This window comes from Rousettus aegyptiacus, unplaced genomic scaffold (genome assembly GCF_014176215.1).
Source record: "Rousettus aegyptiacus isolate mRouAeg1 unplaced genomic scaffold, mRouAeg1.p scaffold_m13_p_7, whole genome shotgun sequence".
NCBI classification, from domain to species: Eukaryota; Metazoa; Chordata; class Mammalia; order Chiroptera; family Pteropodidae; genus Rousettus; species Rousettus aegyptiacus.
Genome location: NW_023416310.1, coordinates 16423928 through 16443422, shown reverse-complemented (window position 1 = coordinate 16443422; position 19495 = coordinate 16423928). Strand labels below are relative to the sequence as shown.

General features: G+C 39.1%; 1 protein-coding gene across 1 annotated transcript in view; it reads left to right on the top strand.

Moving 5' to 3' along the window:
- Positions 1-19495, top strand: part of ALK (ALK receptor tyrosine kinase) — a 598490-nt gene that overhangs the window by 302675 nt on the left and 276320 nt on the right. The window contains exon 4 of the mRNA XM_036224695.1: positions 17879-18080. Within this exon, the coding sequence (XP_036080588.1) occupies positions 17879-18080 (202 nt within the window). The remainder of the gene's footprint in view (positions 1-17878; positions 18081-19495) is intronic.

The following is a 19495-nucleotide window of genomic DNA, read 5'->3' as shown; positions in this document are numbered from 1 at the left end:
AGAATGCTTTCATTTGGGGGACCTTGGTCAGTTTTGTCTCATACTCAGCTGTTAGGAGTCAAAGTAAAAGATGCTGACCTGCCTCTGCTACCTGTTCTCAGACTGTCAACCTGCTGAAACATCCCTCTCACTGACTAACCCAGAATCTGAGACCAGTGAGCTCTGAGCCCTGAGCCCTAATGGTCTGATTGGAAATATTTTAAAAGTAGTTCCCTTAGAGAATGTCAGCATCCTTGGCTAGAAAGGAAATACCTACATTTCTTATGACCATTTGGTTCCTGAAAACCAAGCACTTTCGATGTCTTAGTGTTTCCAAATGGGCTGTTTGATGGTGTGCTTTAGGCTACTTATAAGCAGAACTTAGAGGATATGTCTCAATTTCAGGGTTGTTCCTAGTTCTTTTATTCTTTTCTTTTTTCTACTAAAGAATGGTTGACTTTGCTGTTTTTCAGCCATTAATCAGTCAGTGAACATCTATCTGTATAGGACCTGCACAGTACTTAGAGAACAAAGTATAAGTGCTTTTATTATACATTTGTATGATAAATGTTCCTATCCATGGAATAAACCACATGCTATAGGAAATACTGTAGAAAGGAGTCAGATAGTTAAACTGAAACCCTTCTAAAGATATTTCTGATTTAACCAGTTGGTATTGAAAGAAAGAAGAAATCAAAAAATGGAACTATAAGTTGTCTGGAAGAGAGATATTTACAACTTAACAACATAAGCTAAACTGTGTAAGTTTATAAACTCCAACTGGAGACTAGCTCAGGTCCCTTGAGGCCTAGTAACAAGCCTTGAGAAAACTAGGAAATGTCATCAGTATAAACCTGTGCAGGTAGCATATTGATCAGAAAACCTTAAGCCGAATGTCACTTCCAGGTTTAAATGAAGCCCATGTAGTTCGTATAGGTCCTAATTACTATCAAAACCTAAGACTTCTTGATAATAATTTTTGTATATATTTAGAAGAATGAACCTATGAAATTATAGTGGCTGCCTTTCTAGTCCCCTTGCCTGGCCCCCACCCATTGAGGTGCCTATATAGTGACTATGACCTTGAGAATTTGTCCTTGCTACATTTCTTGTATGCCTCATCATTAAAATTTATCTTGATAGCAATGTAAGTACTCACGACATTCTTGTTTGTGATAGTAAAAACTGTGATGACAGTAATAATGAGAGTGAACAGTTATTGAGCCCTTGCTGAATACCAGAGAGTATGCCAAGCACTTGTACATGACTTTCCACTATGAATCTTAACCACAACTCTTTAAGGGTGTCCTGTTATTTATTCTCCCCATTTTCAAATGCTTTAGAGAGGCTTTTTACCTCATCCAACAATAAGATCACACAGCAAGTGATACAGAACCAGGATTTAACCCAGGTGGTCAGAGCTCCAAGTGCTGGGGGCCATCGCCATTCCAGGATGCAGCATCCTGGGTAGTAAGCTCCCAGGTACCACTTGGTCCATCCCAGGTTCAGCGCTCTGGTGCCACGTTCCCTATGGGGCCTATTTTGACCATCTCCTCACTTAGTGGGAGAACAACTACTCAAAGGTTTCAATCCTCCTCTCCCACATCAGAATCCTTTAGCTTGGATCTTCAGGTGGTTTTCTTTCCGTGCAAACTCACACCTTTAATAGGTGGAAATGCCATTGTTTTCTTTCATAACCAAAAGTTTTTTTCCTAAATCTTACTTAGAAATACTTAACAGTTATTTTTTTTCTCTTTCTTTAGTCCTAAAGAACTGAATGATCTTTGGTCCTTTTTTCTTTTCCTTCTTATTTTTGAAACTCAAAGCATTCTTGATTTTTGAAGAAATTGAGAGCCTCCCCCTATTTACCTCATTACATTACTTGCAGCTATAGGTATGTAAGATACAAGATACCTACTGCATCTTCAGGCTTTTGCAAGGAAGTTATTTCACCATCTGCTTATTTAGCTGGACTTTAGGAACAGAATTTCTGAATTGAAGTCAATATAAATAATATTTATTAGACCCAGTGCGGTAGGAAGCAGGCAGCAGTTTCCACTTATAAAAATAGACAGGTCAAATACTCACAGATTGAGTGTTCCCAGTTCAGAAGCATTGGATTTAAATTTAATCCTCATAGCTCCATGGTTAACAAGATTACTAAGCAGATTCCAGGAGCCTGATTTGTTGTTCTAAACCAAAACTCCAGTCCCTACAGTAGCCTGACAGAGCAAGTAACTGAGTGAACTGGGGGCAAGAATAAGATGATAAATGGCCACTGACCCTCGTTTTTAGTGATGGGACACTAGGAAATGATGGAGACTGTAGTGAAGTGAGAGCACGGAGCCATAAAATTTGCCACTCAAGCCAATTATTGAACTATCAAAAAAAAAAAAAAAATCAAGCTCATTTTTGCCAGATCTTCCTCCCCTCCACCCCAGCAGCTAGATATGCAGCTATTCATGTAATTGATGTTTCCTGGCTTCTAAACCTTGACTACAAATCCAAATTAATTTAAAAACCAGTTCCAACCAAGACATGAGCCAAAGGAAAACTTATCCATGGGCAATGGGCAATGAGGTCTTAATGATTTGCAAGTTTCTTCTCCAGGCCTGAGTACTGTTTTGCAATTTATATCTCCCTTGAAATTTAGGTCTTTTTTCTCTCCCTAGTACTTACAGCTAAGGAAGTCCTAAAGAAAGCTCAATTTACAGTATAAAATTCAGTGACTTCACTGAAGTTTTCCTGTTGTTATTTTTCACTTAATGAATTCTAGGAATATAATTATGCTTAAAAGTCACATCCAAAGACCCATAAAACAATGGATATACCTTTAAATGAAGTAATTATTCTTCTCAAATATTATTGAAAGTAATATATTATAAAACATTCAATTTTATCCATATAAAAAGAGAAAGAGTTAAACTTTAAGTATAAGATTTGGTAGCATAAAATTGCTCAAATTTTTTACATTAAAAACAAAATTAAATGATGAAAAAAATGAGAGTATTTTAGTAAATATAATAGACAAAGGGTTAATAGCCTTGCTTTAAAGCATTCTCATAGTCAATGAGGAAAACACTAAGCCTCTTGTAGATAACTAAACAAAAGAAATAAACAGATAATTCACAAAAGAGGAAAATAACTAATTAAGGAGCATATGGGGAAATGATTCAACCTCACTGTAATTAAAGAAATGCAAATTAAAACAAGAAATGTTATAATTCCCAGTACAGGCAAGAGTGCAATGAAACAGGTACCTCTATGTATTACTGATAGACAAATAGAAAGCTTCGTTGGTAAGCAGTTATTTAATGTAAATCAAGAATTCAGTTCTGTTAAGCAAATATTGAGTTCCTTCTGTGTGCGAGGTGTTGGTGTATGCAGATGACAGAGTCCCACCCCATCTCTCAATGAGTGAGTGTGTCCTATGCTGGAGAGACACAGGTAACTCCATCTTTAGGTGGTAATTGACAGAGACATGTGAAATATGTGGGAATAAGACCATACATAACTCAGCCTGGAGGGTTTGGAAGGATTATTCGAAGAAATGGTCCTGAGCTGAGTCTTAAAGGGTGATTAGAATTTAGCCGGATGAAGAAGGCAATGGGAAGGAAAAAAAGAAGGGAAGGCAAGGCAATCTTGGCAAAAGGATGTCTGGAAGAAGGTTGTAGCTGCTGTAGCACCAGGCGTCAGGCAGAGAGGCTGCAGAGGGAGCCCTGCTGGCCCATATTTTGGCAGCATGAACTTCACCCCACAGGCAGCAGGAGGTATAGAAGCAGGGAAAGGACAATCAGGTATGTTTTTTTTTTTTTAAATCCTGCATAAAAGTCACTCATGTTTTTTTCTATTTTAAAATGTAACAAAAACAAACAATCCAATTAAAAATTGGGTAAAGGATTCAAATGGACATTTCTCAAAGAAGGTATACAAATACCCAATAAACACATGAAAAGATGCTCAACACTAGTCATTAGGGAAATGCAAATAAAAACCTCATTGAGACACTACTTCATATCCATTAGGGTGGCAATTACTTTCTGTAAAAGTAAAATAACACGTCACTGAGTATGAAGAGAAATTGGAATCATTGCACATTGTTGGTGAGAATATGAGATGGTGTAGCCACTGTGCTAAGCAGTTCGGCAGTTCCTCAAAAGGTTACTCTTGGAATTACTGTGTGAACCAGCAGTTCCACTTCCGGAATTGGATAGTGGTGATAGCTATACAACATTATGAACGTCACTGAATTATACACTTAAAATGGTAAAAATGGTGATTTTTATGTTCTGTATATTTTACTTAATAAAAAATACAACAAAAAAAGTAACATGTTTTAGAAAATTTTAAAAAGTCTATAGAAAAATATTCTACCACCCATAGTTATCCATTTTACCTTTTGGTGAATACTATCAAATGTTTTCTTTTTTCATATACGTATTCACACATATATTTCATTTTACTAAATTAGGGTCACATTACCCATGACATTTTGCAATCGCCTTTTCCATCTAAGGAAAAATGGTGAACATCCTAGGTATTTACACAGCATCGTGGTTAAGGTTTAAGCCCTGGAGACAGATGGTCTGGCTTTGTCCTGGTTTCACTGCTTGCTAGGGTACCAGCTGTGTGGTCTTGGGAGGGCACCTAACCCTCTAAGCGTGTTTCCTCATCTGTACAAAGGAGATGATAATAACGGTACCAAACACATGGGGTGTTAAGGATTACATTAGATCTTAAATATATATGTAAGCACCACCTCTGGGATTCAATAACAGAAAGCTATTGTTATTACTATTTATTATTATTAACATTTATAATCCTCGCCTGTTCTTTAAGGCAGCATGTCCTATGGTATATCTCATGCATACACCATATATTACTTATTTCCTGTGTCCAACATTTACCACTTGTAACTATTTGCTCACATAAATAATGTTGAAAATTTTTGCAAAGAAGTCTTTATAGATATCTCTTTTTTAAATGAGCAAATTTCTAGAAAGGGAATTATTGGGTCGAAGAATATGCACAGGTTAAGGTTTTTGCTACACGGTGGTAGACTCTACTGCGCCAGATAGTCTGTAACATTGAGTGGAGCAAAAAATTGGAAACAACTTATGGTCTAAAGTAAAGAAGTAGTTTAAACGTGATGTCCACTTATTGGAATATTATAAGTATTTCTAAAGATATTTGCAAAGCCTACATAAGAGCATATAAAATGCTTGTGGCATAATTTTAAGTGAAAGCAAGTAAAGTATATTTAGTGGAATTATAAATTTTAAAATTCCTGTGAATATGGAGGAACAAAAAAAGAGGAAAGTTTGAGTAGTAGGACTATGGATAAATTGTTTTCTCTTACCGTTTTTCCCTAAATTGTATTTAATGAGCATACACAATGCTTATAACGAAAGAAAAATAATTTCACGGGGAAGGTATAATTTGTTCCTACATTTGAAGACTGTTATTAAAATTTAGTTTCACATTGCAAATAGATCTTTAAATAAGCACCCATAGTATTGAAGCCCATATTTCAATTTTCTGGTTGAAAATTTTTTAGATACAGAGTCACCTTCTTGAGTCTTATCTGTATATTCAAAGATTGCAGCTTTGAGATTTCTACTGTATGGCATTGAAATCAGCAGCAAGATCAGCAGACATTATTTCCCTAAGGAAATTAATCTAACAGGACTCTGGGAGATACAGCTACATGTTACCTAAATAGAGCCCAGCTGCTTTTGTGAAGGCCACGTCCAGGGAGAGGCCTAGTGTTCGGTCATTTGCCTGGGCTTTCTAGGCTCTGGGCCCCTCTGTCTGCGCCACCTTGAATAAGTCAATCAATAACTCTGAGCCTCAGTTTCCTCATCTAAAACGTAGATATAATAATCACATACCTACCTTATTAGGTTGTAAAATCAAATGCAGTAAACCTTGAAAAATGTAAACCTGGTTTCCAGAACATGTTAATCACTTATGGAATTTTAGCCGTCATTATCATTATTATCATTCTCCATGGTCATTCACTGATATTAAAGGTAAAGACAGCTGGGCCTAGGGAGAGGTGACTTGTAGTTCAATGGGGAGGAGTCAAATGACCTGGATTGTCATAGTGGTTGAAGGATTTACTCATCCAGGGGCCTTAGGCAAGGCACTTGATCCTTAGAGAAGTGCTGTCCAAGAGAAATGGAACATGACCCAAAAATGTAATTTTGGATTTTCTGGAAACCGCATTATGAAAAGTAAAAAGTAACAGGTAAACTTGATTTTAATAATACATTTTATTTAACCTATGTTATATATCTAATATCGTTTTAACATGTAATCAATATAAAAATTGTTCATGAAATATTACATTTTTTCTATTTAAATCTTTGAAATCCAGTGTGTATTCTATACTTACAGTGTATTTAAATTTAGAGGCTAAAATTTCATAAAATTTATAGTTGAAAAATTAGATTCATATAGCCACATTGTTCCAAACATATTTTTCTAAAAACCAAATCAGCTTTCAATTTTTAAACTTAAATTAATTAAAATTAAATAAAATGAAGAATTCTGTTCTGCAGTGGCTGCTAAATTAGACACAGCTTCAACTGGTGATAACATCTATTTCACTGAGTTGTTATAAGATTGTTTGTATGAGAGAGTCTTATAAATCATAAAATGCTGTCCAAGTAGACTGCTTCTCCCACCAAAGTCATCTACTTAATGAGAGGTGGCTCAGGGACCAGAATCCAGCCAGTGTAATTTCCATGTATGGACATTTGAAATTTGAACAATACTCACCTGAGCCTTTCAATATTTTTTTTAACTGTAATCACAGTAACAAATATATTTGACATAATGATGTGGTACACATAAATGTGTGTGTACATGTAGATTAGCAGCTATTATTTCTCAAAGGAAAATTATAATATGGATATTTTAAATTTCATTCTATTTTTTTCTCCTCTTGATCCCTATCCTCCTTCTCCTTCAATTCCTTTTTGTTTAATGCTGGTCGTGATACACTAAATTGATTTAATGGCCCACTAATGGGTTACAAGTCACAATTTGAAAAACACCGATTTTAAGGGTCCAAACTTAAGAGCATTTTAAAATTGATTTTTTGTGTTTTGTATATAATACCCTTTCTATAGTTACCAGTCAGTTTAAAAGGAAAAAAACATTCTCCCCAATATAAATAAGAAGAAAGATATTATTTTAGGTACAATATAAGGAAACAAGTGAATTACCTGCTTACTTGTTACATTTCTTTCTCCTTTCAGCAAATGTTTATGCAGGAAGCACTGTCATGTCATTGTACAGCTGGCCAAAGACATAAAAAGTCCCTGCTCACAGAGTATAAGCTACAAAACAACAGAAGCACTCACTACAGTGGCATAGACAAAGGTCTTGGGTGTTTCGTTTTATTGACCAGAGACAGTCAATGGTGCAGATGTGCAAAAACATCTTTAGTGACTCAACTCTTGTTATCTTTCTATTCCACATGCTCATGCTTGTCACTTCATGGTCACAAGACAGCTTCCGCATCTCTAAGCATTACATCCATGTTCTAGGCAGCAAGAAGGAAGAAGTAGAGAGGGGATGTTTTCCCAAAATTCTTCGGCATATAGGGTTGCCAGACTACACAGTTAAATGTGAGTTTCAGATAACCAACAAATAATGTTTAGGATTACCTTTATTAAAAAAATTATTTATCTGAAATTCATATTTAACTGAGTGTCCTGTATTTTAATTTGCTCACTCTGACTGCCCTATGAGCACAATTCTGCCTACATTTTATTGGCCAGAATTGTGTCACGGTTCTAGCCACTTCTACCTACAAGAAAGGCCATTTAAATAAAATTTTTAACTTCCAGTCTCAATAAAAGAGAAAGGCAGGACAGAAGAAATTTGGTCAGAGAGTTGAGTGAGCCAACCTATGGCATCTGCTAGGGGCAGTTCCCCTCTGATCTCCCTTGTAGATTGTAGTAAGGAATTTAGATTTTAATCTGCTGTCAGTGGGAAGCCACTGAAGAGTTTAAAACAAGGGAGTGACAATCTAAATTATATTTAAGAAGATAACTTTAGCCGTGTATGCAGAATATATTGGGGGGGGAGGGTAAACAAGAAGTGGGAAGACCAGTTAGAAGAAACCTGGATCATCCTAGAACCTTTGAGAACTCAAACTAGCCATCTTGCCATGCCCGACCTGCCTCAGGAAGGTACCTCACCTTCCAGCATGTGAGTTTCCTTTTCTGAAAAGTGAAGAATTTGAAAGGATGGTCTCGTGGTGCTCCATGCAGCTCTCTCACAGTTGCATGTAGGTTAAACAGGGGCCTTCCCATGCCCTTCAGCTGTGTGGCTTGGTTGTCAGTGTTTGCTCAGGTTTTGTGCTCTTTCTTCAACAGTGGGGTATCTGAGAGCCATGGTACATGGAATGTCAGAACTTACTATTACAAGACTAGGGGCCTGTGAGACTCCCACAAGGAATGGGTGAAGAATTGCTTTAAAAAAAATTTTAATTAAAAAAAAATCAATAAAATTCACAGAAAAGATAATAAAATCTGCTACCTCTTATCAAAATTGAAACAGTAACATGAAAGACTTTTATACCCTGACATCTGGGACCTAAAGCAAAAATTGAGTAGTCTGGTTCCAGAGCTAAGAATCTAAATGGAAAAGGTAAAACTTGATTTCCTGCTTCTCAGTCTCCAAAGTAGATTTTGTTACACTGAAGGCACGTTGGTCCCCTAACTCCCTTCCTTACCTTGCCTGCAGCAGATACTTCTCTCTCTCCCTCCTCCCATTTCTCATAGAATTACATCAATGGCTTAGTTTTCATTTGGCTTCCTTTTTCTCCTGCTCATCAGATCAAGTGCTTTTCTGTTTTCCTTGAGGATTACCAAAATGAGCGTTTAGGGAAAAAAAGTTTTCAGCACTTTAGATTGTTTCTTTCTGTTTATTTGCTTTGCTTTTTATTATCTTTCATGCTGACACTCCAGGACACACATGCAGTAGATAGAGATTATTGGGTTTTCTCTTTTTCCTAGATGAAACTTACTGGTTAAAACACACACACCTGCATCGGAACCTGAGCATATCTCTTCGCCTCGTTGCACTGAATGGGCTCATCTGCATGCTGGAAAGCTTGGGCTAAATAATATCCAAGAGCACTAGGTCTTTGAAGTTCTGGATTCCTAAGTCATCCCACTATTAGGCAAAGCATGCCAATGAGGATAATCGCTCCATCGCTTCCTTTAAATTTCAAAATTCTGCTCTCAATTCTAACTCCTGAATTGAGGCTACATAGGTAGTAGAATTAGAATTTGAAAAATAAACAATAAAGGAGCTCTTTCAGTGGCCCAAATTTGCTCTGGCCACTTCGTGAACAGAGGAGACCCTCAAATACCACCTAGCCATTGGGGACCACGCTAAAACCCCGTGAGTTATTTTTAGAGGAGGACACCTTTGTCTTGGTCCCACCTGCCCAGGCCTTAGTCTCTGACCTCTAGGGATAGTCATATAAATGTACTTAAACCATCTGCTGGGTCTGATTTTCAGAGCTGTGAGAGTTCAATAAAAAGAAAGTAATGTCTGAGGCAACTGGGGTCCAAACCGTTTGACTGAAAACATTGTAGATTTCTATCATAGACAAGCAAACGCTGGACTTTCCCACTGGACAAGGAGTCTGAAAACCTTGCTTCTTAATTTTCTTTCCAGTACAGTAAGGGATTAATCTCTGTGACCGCCATGTTTGCTTCTAGCTCTACCATTCTGAAAATCAGATGTGCAATGTAGCATTTTTAAGTCACCTCAGGTAGAGACGCCAATGCAGTAACTCAGCGGAGCCTTTCCAAAAGCATAATTCTGCCATAAGGAGCTTAGTTTGTGATGAAAGGACAATTTGAAAGTCAGACAAACAGAAAAGATTTAAGATTTAAGAGATGATATAGATGTAGATAGAGATACATCATTCCCCTTCTAGAATACCTTTTTTTTCCCATGTCATTTTTTTCTTTTCTTACTTTCTGTAAATGGTCTCTAGAGCAGAAATAGATTCGAAAAGGGTTTCCAAAGCATATTACATGGTACATTATACATAATGGTAAAAGAGTTCTGTGCTCAAAAGAGTTTAGGAAACCTTTATTTTATATTCCATTTTTGAAGAGTTACAACTCTTATTATCATATTAAGATTCTAAGAAATCCTGCAGTCGAAGAGCCTGTTTACTTTTGTTTAACCCAGTGATCTTCAAATGTCCTTGATCCCATCACTTTCTCGTAATACCCATCAACACCTTGTGGGGATGCTATTCTATGGAGCATACTTCCCCAATACTGCATCTAATGGTATGAGACCTGTATGCATCTCAGTGCACTCCTTCTTGTCCATATTCCAACTCATTAAACTTGTGCTGTTCCTTAAGTCCCACCTAATATGAATGGCATCATGATCACTTGAATGAGTTATATCTATTGATAATGATCTAATAGTTTAATTGCAATATGGACAATTAGGCAATGGTGCCAGAATCATGTGTGATTTATTGAGACAGAAATCTGTCCATCCATGCATTTGTTTATTCATATTCTCACAGGAAGAATATGATTAAGAAGCTTCTGGATCTGAATGGCGGGTTGAGCATACATTTGTCTCCTCTCTTGCAATTCCACTGAAGTAATAATAAAGGATTCAATGGGGGTATAAAGTCTGAATAGCAAACAGAACAAAAGGAAACCATGGGTGGTTTCTAGGACACAAAGAGGAGACGGGAAGCTCTCAGTGGAAGAAATGAAGTGACTATAGCAGAGAAGATGCAGAAGGGGTTTAGAGCAGAGGAGGGAGCCCACTTGCTGGGAGGCACAACAAATACTGATAAGGAATCCTCCAGAAGGAAGCATGAGACTAAGGAGGAAGAAGGAACTCTCTCCATGCATTTAACCCATATGGTCTCCAGTGCCCTTTGTAACCTCATTTTCCAGACTAAAGGGTGGCAGGATGCTTAACAACAGGAGTAAAAAAAAAGGGAGATTTTTTTTTGTAAATATCTAAGTGGACTGTAAGAACTAGGGCTGCTAGTGGGGGCAGAGCATGCATGCCTCGAGTCACGTGTCTGTCATGCTGGCACTGGAGAGCAGGCACCTGCAAAACGTCCTGTCCCTAACACTGGCCATGAGGCCACTTCTGCCATAGAGAATAAGCATCGACTATGTCATCAGAAGTTCTCATCAGCATTCCTAGTCTCTGTTGTTCAAATTTTTGTTCCGTTGTTTCTAGTTTCTATTGTTTAAATATAAGGGGCTAATCCAGGATCACCCGATATATTGTTAGAAAACAAAATTCAACTGAGTAAATTTTAATAATATTGGCTTTATTCGATGATTTATGAATTAGGCAGCATCCCATCTAGAAAATAGAAAGGAGCTCTGTACAAAATGAAAGACTTTTATATTCAGTAGGGAGCAGAACAAAGAAGTTATACTAGCAAACAAGCGGAATGGTTGTGGCAAGGTCACTTTCCTTCAGGGGACAGCAGGATCTGTCAGGCAGATGACCTCACTAGTGCCGACCAGAAGATTTCAGATCGACTGGTTTAAGATTCCATTCCTGGGAGAGGCTAAAACTAATCGTTAGTTATTAAGTCTTGATTTGGTAATGTGGGAGTTAGCACAAGTGACTCCATTTGCGGCCTGGTGCCTCTTTTTTAATAATACAAGTAGCTCAAAAGCGTGAAAAAGAAATATCAACATGAAAAAAATCAACTCCAGTGAAAGAAAAGATAAATTAGGTAATAGAGAGCCCACCAAATGCCAAAGAGGGATTTTATAGAGATCTGTGCCTAGACATATTATATTGAAGTTTTAGCACCTTGGTGTTGAAGAAAGATCAGGAAAACTTCCAAAGAGAAGAAAAGATTAACTACAAAGAAATTAGCAATAAAACCAGCCTCAGACTTCTCATTCACACAGATACTGGACAACACCACAGATAGGCCTTCAAATTTCCAAAGCACAATTTCCAATCTTAATTATGGCCAGAAAGACTAAAAAGTCTAAAGACTATCAACCAAAAGTGAAGACAAAATAAAAATATTTCAGATATTCAGAGATTCACAAAGAGATTTCCCCTTAGGATTTTCCTGAAGTTGGTGGGACTAATGGAAGAGTCCCAGTAAAAAGAAATTCCAGAATAATAGCTGTACTGGAGACCCAAATAGCAGCTAGTACAAATTAATTAAGGAAATCAATGTCTTCAAGAATAAGGGAAAGATTTTTCAAGGAATATATAGAAGTGTTAATGATATGGTGAAAAGGGCAGATAGAAAATAAATAAGAAAAAGGAAAGGAAGAAAGGAAGAAAGGAAGAAAGAAAGAGAGAGAGAGAAAGAGAGAGAGAGAGAAGAAAGAAAGAAAGAAAGAAAGAAAGAAAGAAAGAAAGAAAGAAAGAAAGAAAGAAAGAGAAAGAAAGAAAAGAAAAGAAAGAACAAAAGCAAGCAAGCAAGCAGGCAGATAGAAAAAAATAGGAAAGCAATTAGATTTCTGGAAAAACAAACTACACAAGAAAGTAGTGATTCAAATATAAGGCAAATTAAAATGTGCCACAATTTTGACAAGTGATACTGTAAGAGAGTGAGAGCAAGAGAAGAGGGAGAGAGAGACAGAGAGAGACAGAGAATATTCATTTGATCTTGATGCTGGAAACATTCTCCATGGAGTGGAATGTATTATTGGACCTATAGAAAAGGTTATAAAATTATAGGTTATAACCCTTATTCACTGCGGTGAAAAAATATATAGTCATCAGTATGAAAGCTCTGCTTATTGATTTTCAACGTTTCACATCAACCTGTAAACAAAGCACAAGGCTTAATCATTCTTACACAACCTTGACAATAGAAGGGACAAGCTCGGCTGACTTGGGAGGTGGATGTGGAAGAGGAAGAGTACAGAGGACAGGAAGACTAATGGCCTCATCTTTAGCAAGGAAAGTCAGATGATACTGTCTAAAGCTGACGAAACAAGTAATAAATGTGCCATGTAAAGTTAGAAAGGTAAGTATTAATAAAATAACAAAGGATTTTGAAAATCAAGTATCAGAAGGAGGATAGCATCATTTTTCTTACTGTGCCATAATGTTTAGAATCATGAAGGCAGCCACCAAAAGAAATTATAAATCCTTAAAAATGTTAGTGGGGCTTGGTGAGAGGAGCATGATATAGGGATAATTATAATTATTACTATGAGCTATAATGAACAGTTTTACTCCTTGCCATGTGTTTATGTTACTTTGATTTTTAAAAAGTCATTGAGTACCTGCCATGTGGCTAGCATTATATTATACTAGACATTTAGAAGTGGAACCAGCCTTATAGAAGCATCTACAAAAACAAATGATGCCAGGACAAGAGCCTTTCCCAGAGAAGTGTTTGCATAAATTGGAAGAGAGGAAGGAAGCAGGGCACAGAAAATGGTTCACAGAGTATTGGTCAATTGACTGAAACTCTAGGCGACTTAGAAGTCTTTAGGACTTGGAGGCTTGGAGACTTGACAAGATTCCTTTAGACTGCTAATATGCTAGGCAGGCAGATAGAGTTACTGACAGTTTGCTGCTGTAAGGGTCCTTAGAGAGACTATATCCAACACTTTCAGTTTATAAACAGAGGAAGCTGGGTAGTGGCAGAGCAAGGGCTCAAATTCAGTGCTTCTGATTCCAAGTTTAGTGACAGATAAAAGGATCTCCATATTAAGATACCCCTTGAAGCAGGAAATCATCGTTTGTCAAATACCTACTAAGGAAATCATCGTTTGTCAAATACCTACTAAGGGCCAGGCACTGTACTGGCCTCTTTATGTGAGTTATTTAATTTAATCTCCACAACAGCTGTATCAGGCTGGCTATATCCATATTGAATTTTAGCAAACTAAGGTTTAAAGAGTTTAAATAATTTGTCTACAGCCTAGAACTGGATAGAGACATAGCCTGGATATGAAAGGGTCTAACCTTTAGGTGACCAAAGGTAAAAATAATAACCCTTTCATATTTAATCATTGAACATATCGACACAGTCCAATAATGTGGAAAACACTCCAATATTATCAGGGCTCATTGATCTGCTTCTCCACTCCCCATGGCCACACTGAGGGAAGGTCTGTGACCTGCCAGGCCACCCTTCTTAATTAGAAGGGACCCCAGGAGCCTTCATATAACCCCAGGCTATTCTGAGTAAAATAAACAGGAAACAGAAAAGGAGGAGAGGAGAGATATATTCTCATTGACTTTACAAGATTTTTACTGACCATAGTCCAAAGAGCTTATGAAATGAACTTTTTCCTTTTTTTTTTTGGTAGAGGAAAGCTGCTGGTGAAGAGATGGTTCTCAACTATAGTTTCAATGAGAGTGAAAATACTTTAAGTTCAGTCTCTTATTGATAGTCCGGTTGCACAAAATAAAATTCATGTAAACATCATCTCACATATTTGAAGTGGAAAATGCATCCGTCTTCCAGTCAGCTTTGAAAGAGTCCCGTTATTGAGGTAGTGAATTACAAGGACAGAATTTATATGTGTTTTCATACCCAGGAAGGATGAGCAGTGGTGTGGGAAGACCCCGATCCTTCAGCTTGATTTGGGAACATGAGTTTCCCAGGGGGGTGTGTGTGTGTATGTGTGTGTGTGTGTGTGTGTGTGTGTGTGTGTGTGTGTGTCTACATGTATCTATTTTCACACATACATGCATGTAATCTTTCTGAGATGGGAAACATCTTATTTTCCCTACATTCTTTCCTTTAGTAGCTCCAAAATTGGTTTTAATCCACTTTCCACCTTTTTGAACACATCAGAGTAGGATCTCAGACCAGGGCACCTTATGTGTGACATATGGGGCTTCTTCCTAACCCCACACCATGCCCCCAAAGTGTCTGGATCAAGACTCTGCTGCCAGAGGTGGTTCTAGAACTCTTACCTGCTCTGCAGACACATTCTGATCTACTACAGCAGTGGGAACCCGTCGATCCCAGAGTCCGCCCGCCACCTGGGGCCTTTGCCTACAACAGTAACACACCAGACACATCACAGTTGCATTTAGTCACATCCTTGCCTAGTGAGGACTCGTGCTGTAGGATGAGGTTGGCTCACTACTGATCCCCCACTTTCCTCCACCATGACAAATTAATCTTCCTGAAGCATCACTCTGATAATATCACAAAAACCTTTTCTGGCCCCCTATTGTCCACAAAGTAAAGATGGGCATCTTCATTCAGGCATTAAATATTCTTTATGGCCTGGTCCCATACCCACCACCCTAGCCTGCCTTATTTCCCAGCCTTCTCTTCATATACCTTACTCTGCAGCCAGATCCCACTACATACTTTCTACATTGATGCCATTACTCTTCTCAATTCCTGCAAAGCCAGTTCTGCCAATATCTTTGTTTTTCTTGCCCTTTAAGATCTAGCTCAAAGGTCGTCTTCTTTATGAATCTTCCCAGTTGAACATAATGTCTCCTTCCTGGAGCCTTCCAAAGTGCTTTACTTGTAGTGTCTTATGACTTTAGAACCTCTACTTTTGACTGTAGTAAATGCAGATATCTCATCACCCCTCCTAGACCTGGAGTTTCTTGAAGGCCAGAACTGTCTTTGGTTCATGTCTTGGTCCCCAGGGCTGGGCAAGTGCTTGGATGTTTGCTCAAAGTAGCCATCCCATAAGTGAAATTTGAGGGCAGAAAGGAATGAGTAAGGAAGCCAGTGAACAAATGGATTGGGTTCAGTACCCATCTGCCTGTCTTTCTCCTTTCCCATCCCTCTGAGTTCTTGAGCTACATGACTTGGCCACAAGGCACCCTGATCATAGTTTAAGATAAAGGATACAGTGGGGTGATGAGAAAGATAGAAGGGAAAGAGCACTGGTTAGACGTCCAGAGGCTTGGAGCCTGGTGTGTACTTTCAGTTTAAGACTTTGGACGATTCATTTTCCCATTCTGATCTTCAGTCTGCGTCGCTAGAAAAATAAGGGCATTATATTACATGATCGTTAAGTCCTTTTTAATTCTGAGTTTTTGATTCTAATCCTTCTCTTTTACTTCTTTGCCCATGTCAAGAATGTCTCCCTCATTGTAAAACAAAGTAATAACATAGATTACTTACCGAGGGTTGTAGAGTACTTTTCAAAGGTTCATATGCCATGCTAAAACTTCCTGACAATGACAGAGGATTCTGTTTCCAGTATTAACTCCATGTTACTCATCCAGCTGAAAAACAGTCTTATGCTGACCTTATCCTGATTTTAACCAGAAGTCGCCTTTACCTACTTCCAGAATATTGCAGATCTCCAATCCTCACACAATACCTTCTTGTTGGAAAATGCTTCACTTCTCATAGGAACCCTCTTTTTTCATTTGTATCATTCTCTATGACAAACCTCTAGTGTGTTTGCCTACTTGGTACATTGGATTATCTGCAGAAGGAGACTAACATGAAGTGCTGGGAGGGGTGGAGGCAGGTAAAGAGGCTGAGCGCTCATTAGTTGGTTCCCACTAGAGGTTAGGGATTTTGTCGGAATAGGCTTCCACTGCAAAAGTAGCATCTAATGGTCCAAAACGTCAGTGTAGAAGCATGACAAGTAAAATGAATGCATCAGAAGGAATGCCTGGAACAAGAAAATGGTGCTATGTTTTCATGCCGACAGTAATCCCCAGGAATATAAGTTTCTTGTAGGTCGCTGGGCCTGTTCTACTCGAATTAGAGTTGGTTTGCCCCAGAGGGAAACTCTGCCACAGACAGGGCACTAGGGGGGATTAGTAAGGCTTTCTTTGTGGAGACCAGTTGCAAATTCACATGACTCATAGATTCAAGAGCAGAAATGGATCTTAAGAGATTACTGAGTTCAGCCAACCCTTCTCACCCTGTTTTATAAACAAGGGAACTGAAGCCTGAGCAAGTTAATGCTTTACCCGAGATCACTCCTCGGCAAAGAAGCAGAAGCCATGATCTTAGTTACTACATAATAAGTGACCCAAATGCTGCCTTTCCAAGCCACCCACCTCTCAAGGAAAATCTGGAACTGGTCATAACTATTTGAGCACCTAGAACCACCCATGCATTGCTGGGGAACTCTGAATTGCCCAACAGATATAAATTGAGTCCCAAGTTAGCTTAAATGTGATATAGAGGACTCAACGTGGCCCGAGATGCTCAGATTGTACAGGTTCGTGGAGGTGCCCTGCATTGGTGTTTACGCAGTGACACTGATGTCCTGGCTCCACTCTCGGCATGTCCGTAGAGGGAGTGACTCTGTGAGGCTATCCCCCTAGACCAGGATGTAAATCTGTAAGACTGTCTTAGCACCTAGGCTGGGTTTCTGACTCTGATAACCTTCTGGGGATTAAGTCGTACACACTATCCTTGCCCTGTTTCCTATGGGACTTTATTATTTGTGCCTATTGGCTGGCCAAGAACCGGAGCTGTCATCTCTTTAACTTAGAAGATAGTCAAAATCAAATAATGGATTATTCAATAAGGTACTTCCTTCCTGTCTAAAACTGGGTGAAGTGCTCTCCATACTTATCTCACTTAATCCTTACAACCACTCTTTGAAATAGATGTTTTCAATTTTATAGGTGAAGAACCTGAGACTCAAGGACACAGAGCTAGTAAGTAAAGGCACTAAGGTGAGAACGTTGGTCTGACTAATTATAAAGCCCAGGTCCCCAGTTACCAGTCACTGTTCTCTTGCTTCAGGTTTAGTTTTGACAAAGACAATCTTAGAGAGGGGGCAGAGGGCTGAATGTGTGCAAACGAAGTGAGAAAAGCCTCCAGCATTGCGAACTTTAATGCCATTGGTCTCTAAATCCTGCTGCGGAATTTCTGCTGGTCCTCCTGTCTGGACACACCTGCAGAGTCACTTTCCCTATCTTTCGGCAGGTTCCTTCCTCCTCCTCAACACCTCAGCAAACTCCAAGCACACCATCCTGAGCCCGTGGATGAGGAGCAGCAGCGAGCACTGCAGCCTGGCCGTCTCGGTGCACAGGCACCTGCAGCCCTCTGGGAAGTACGTTGCCCATCTGCTGCCCCACAACGAGGCTGGAAGAGAGATCCTCCTGGTACCCACTCCAGGGAAGCATGGGTAAGTCCTTTCTCATTCCGAAATTGATTACATTAAAAGCAATTTGGCTTTTGGCTGCAAATTTCCAGAGTCTGTGACATCTACTTAAAACTCGCAATTGCCCTCTAATGGGTAGGGTCCAGATTGAGCCATTACTGCTAATATTCCCTGGATATTATCTTGGGCACAGATCCATGGGGCTCCCTGGCCATCCAGGCTGGCAGTCCTTCCAGAAGCCAGAGAACCAGCTGGCAGAGTGCGCCTTTAATGAGTAGGTATTAAAGATATTCATCCCCCAAAGTCCAGACACAGCCAAGAAGAAAACAGCCAAGGGGAGTGTCAAAAGACCCAAATGAAAGTAAGTTAATATTGCTGGAAAGTGAGTTTTACCAGCAAAACTTTGCTGAGAATGGGAAGAGCAAACCGTGGTAGCCACCCGAGCAGGTCCTGCAGGAGTGTGGATCCCCAGAGCCGAATGGGTCAGAGAAACCACAACAGTATCAATTTAGTAAGATCGGAACAAGCTTTGTTTTAGAATCTCTAAGGCTCGTACAACACTGAAGTCACACCCAATACCCATGTCCGTGAACGCTTTTAAACTTCTAGGAGATACTTGCTTACTCAGTGATCCATTGTGCCTCTAGAAGTGGTGACATTGGAAAGCAAACTTGAACTAGGGCTTCTCTGTACCTGCCTTTTTTCCTCATTGCTTAAGTATAAATACCATCGTAAGACTCTGGTTTTGAGGGGCACCATATCTGATTACTTTATAATCAATAAGGATGAGAGATCCTTACGGAAGGCATTTTGTAGGAGAAAGACCTCTGATTCCTAGCTCAGCTTAGACTTCGCTTCTCTCTCAGGAAATACCTTGCAGAGAAGTCCCATCTAAACGATGATGCTACCCGTCCTCTACCTTCATGGTGTGCCGCGTCGGGGTGGGGGGATTCTGACTGCTGCTTTTCTAGTAAAGCCATATGACCTCCTTAGTAATTTCTTGAAAGTTTCCACCCATTCCTTTGCTACTTACCCATCTGTGTTTAGCTGTGCTTCAAAAAAAAACTATAAGTTGCTACAATTCCAGCAGAAATGAAATTTTAGCTTCAAGAAGGGTACTCTCCCCATACATAAACCCATATCCATCTTCTTGCGTCTGAAATGCCTAATGCGGATGGCTGGGAAGACTCAGCCAAGTGCCTCTTAATCTCTTCATCAGAAGTCAGGAATGTCGGTGTCTGGGCTGCCCATTGTTTTGAATGAGGTTTCCTTTGGGGACAAGCCTCCCTTGAGCATGGCCTCCCTTTCTTGTGAGAAGCCCAGATGTAAGGCCTTCCGCCCATGGGTTAGTAATGGTCTTGGCTACTGTGCATTTCTATTGGCGTTTGCCCAGCCCCATGAGCGGTTTATTCTGACTTTGTGCCCAATACTCCTGCTGC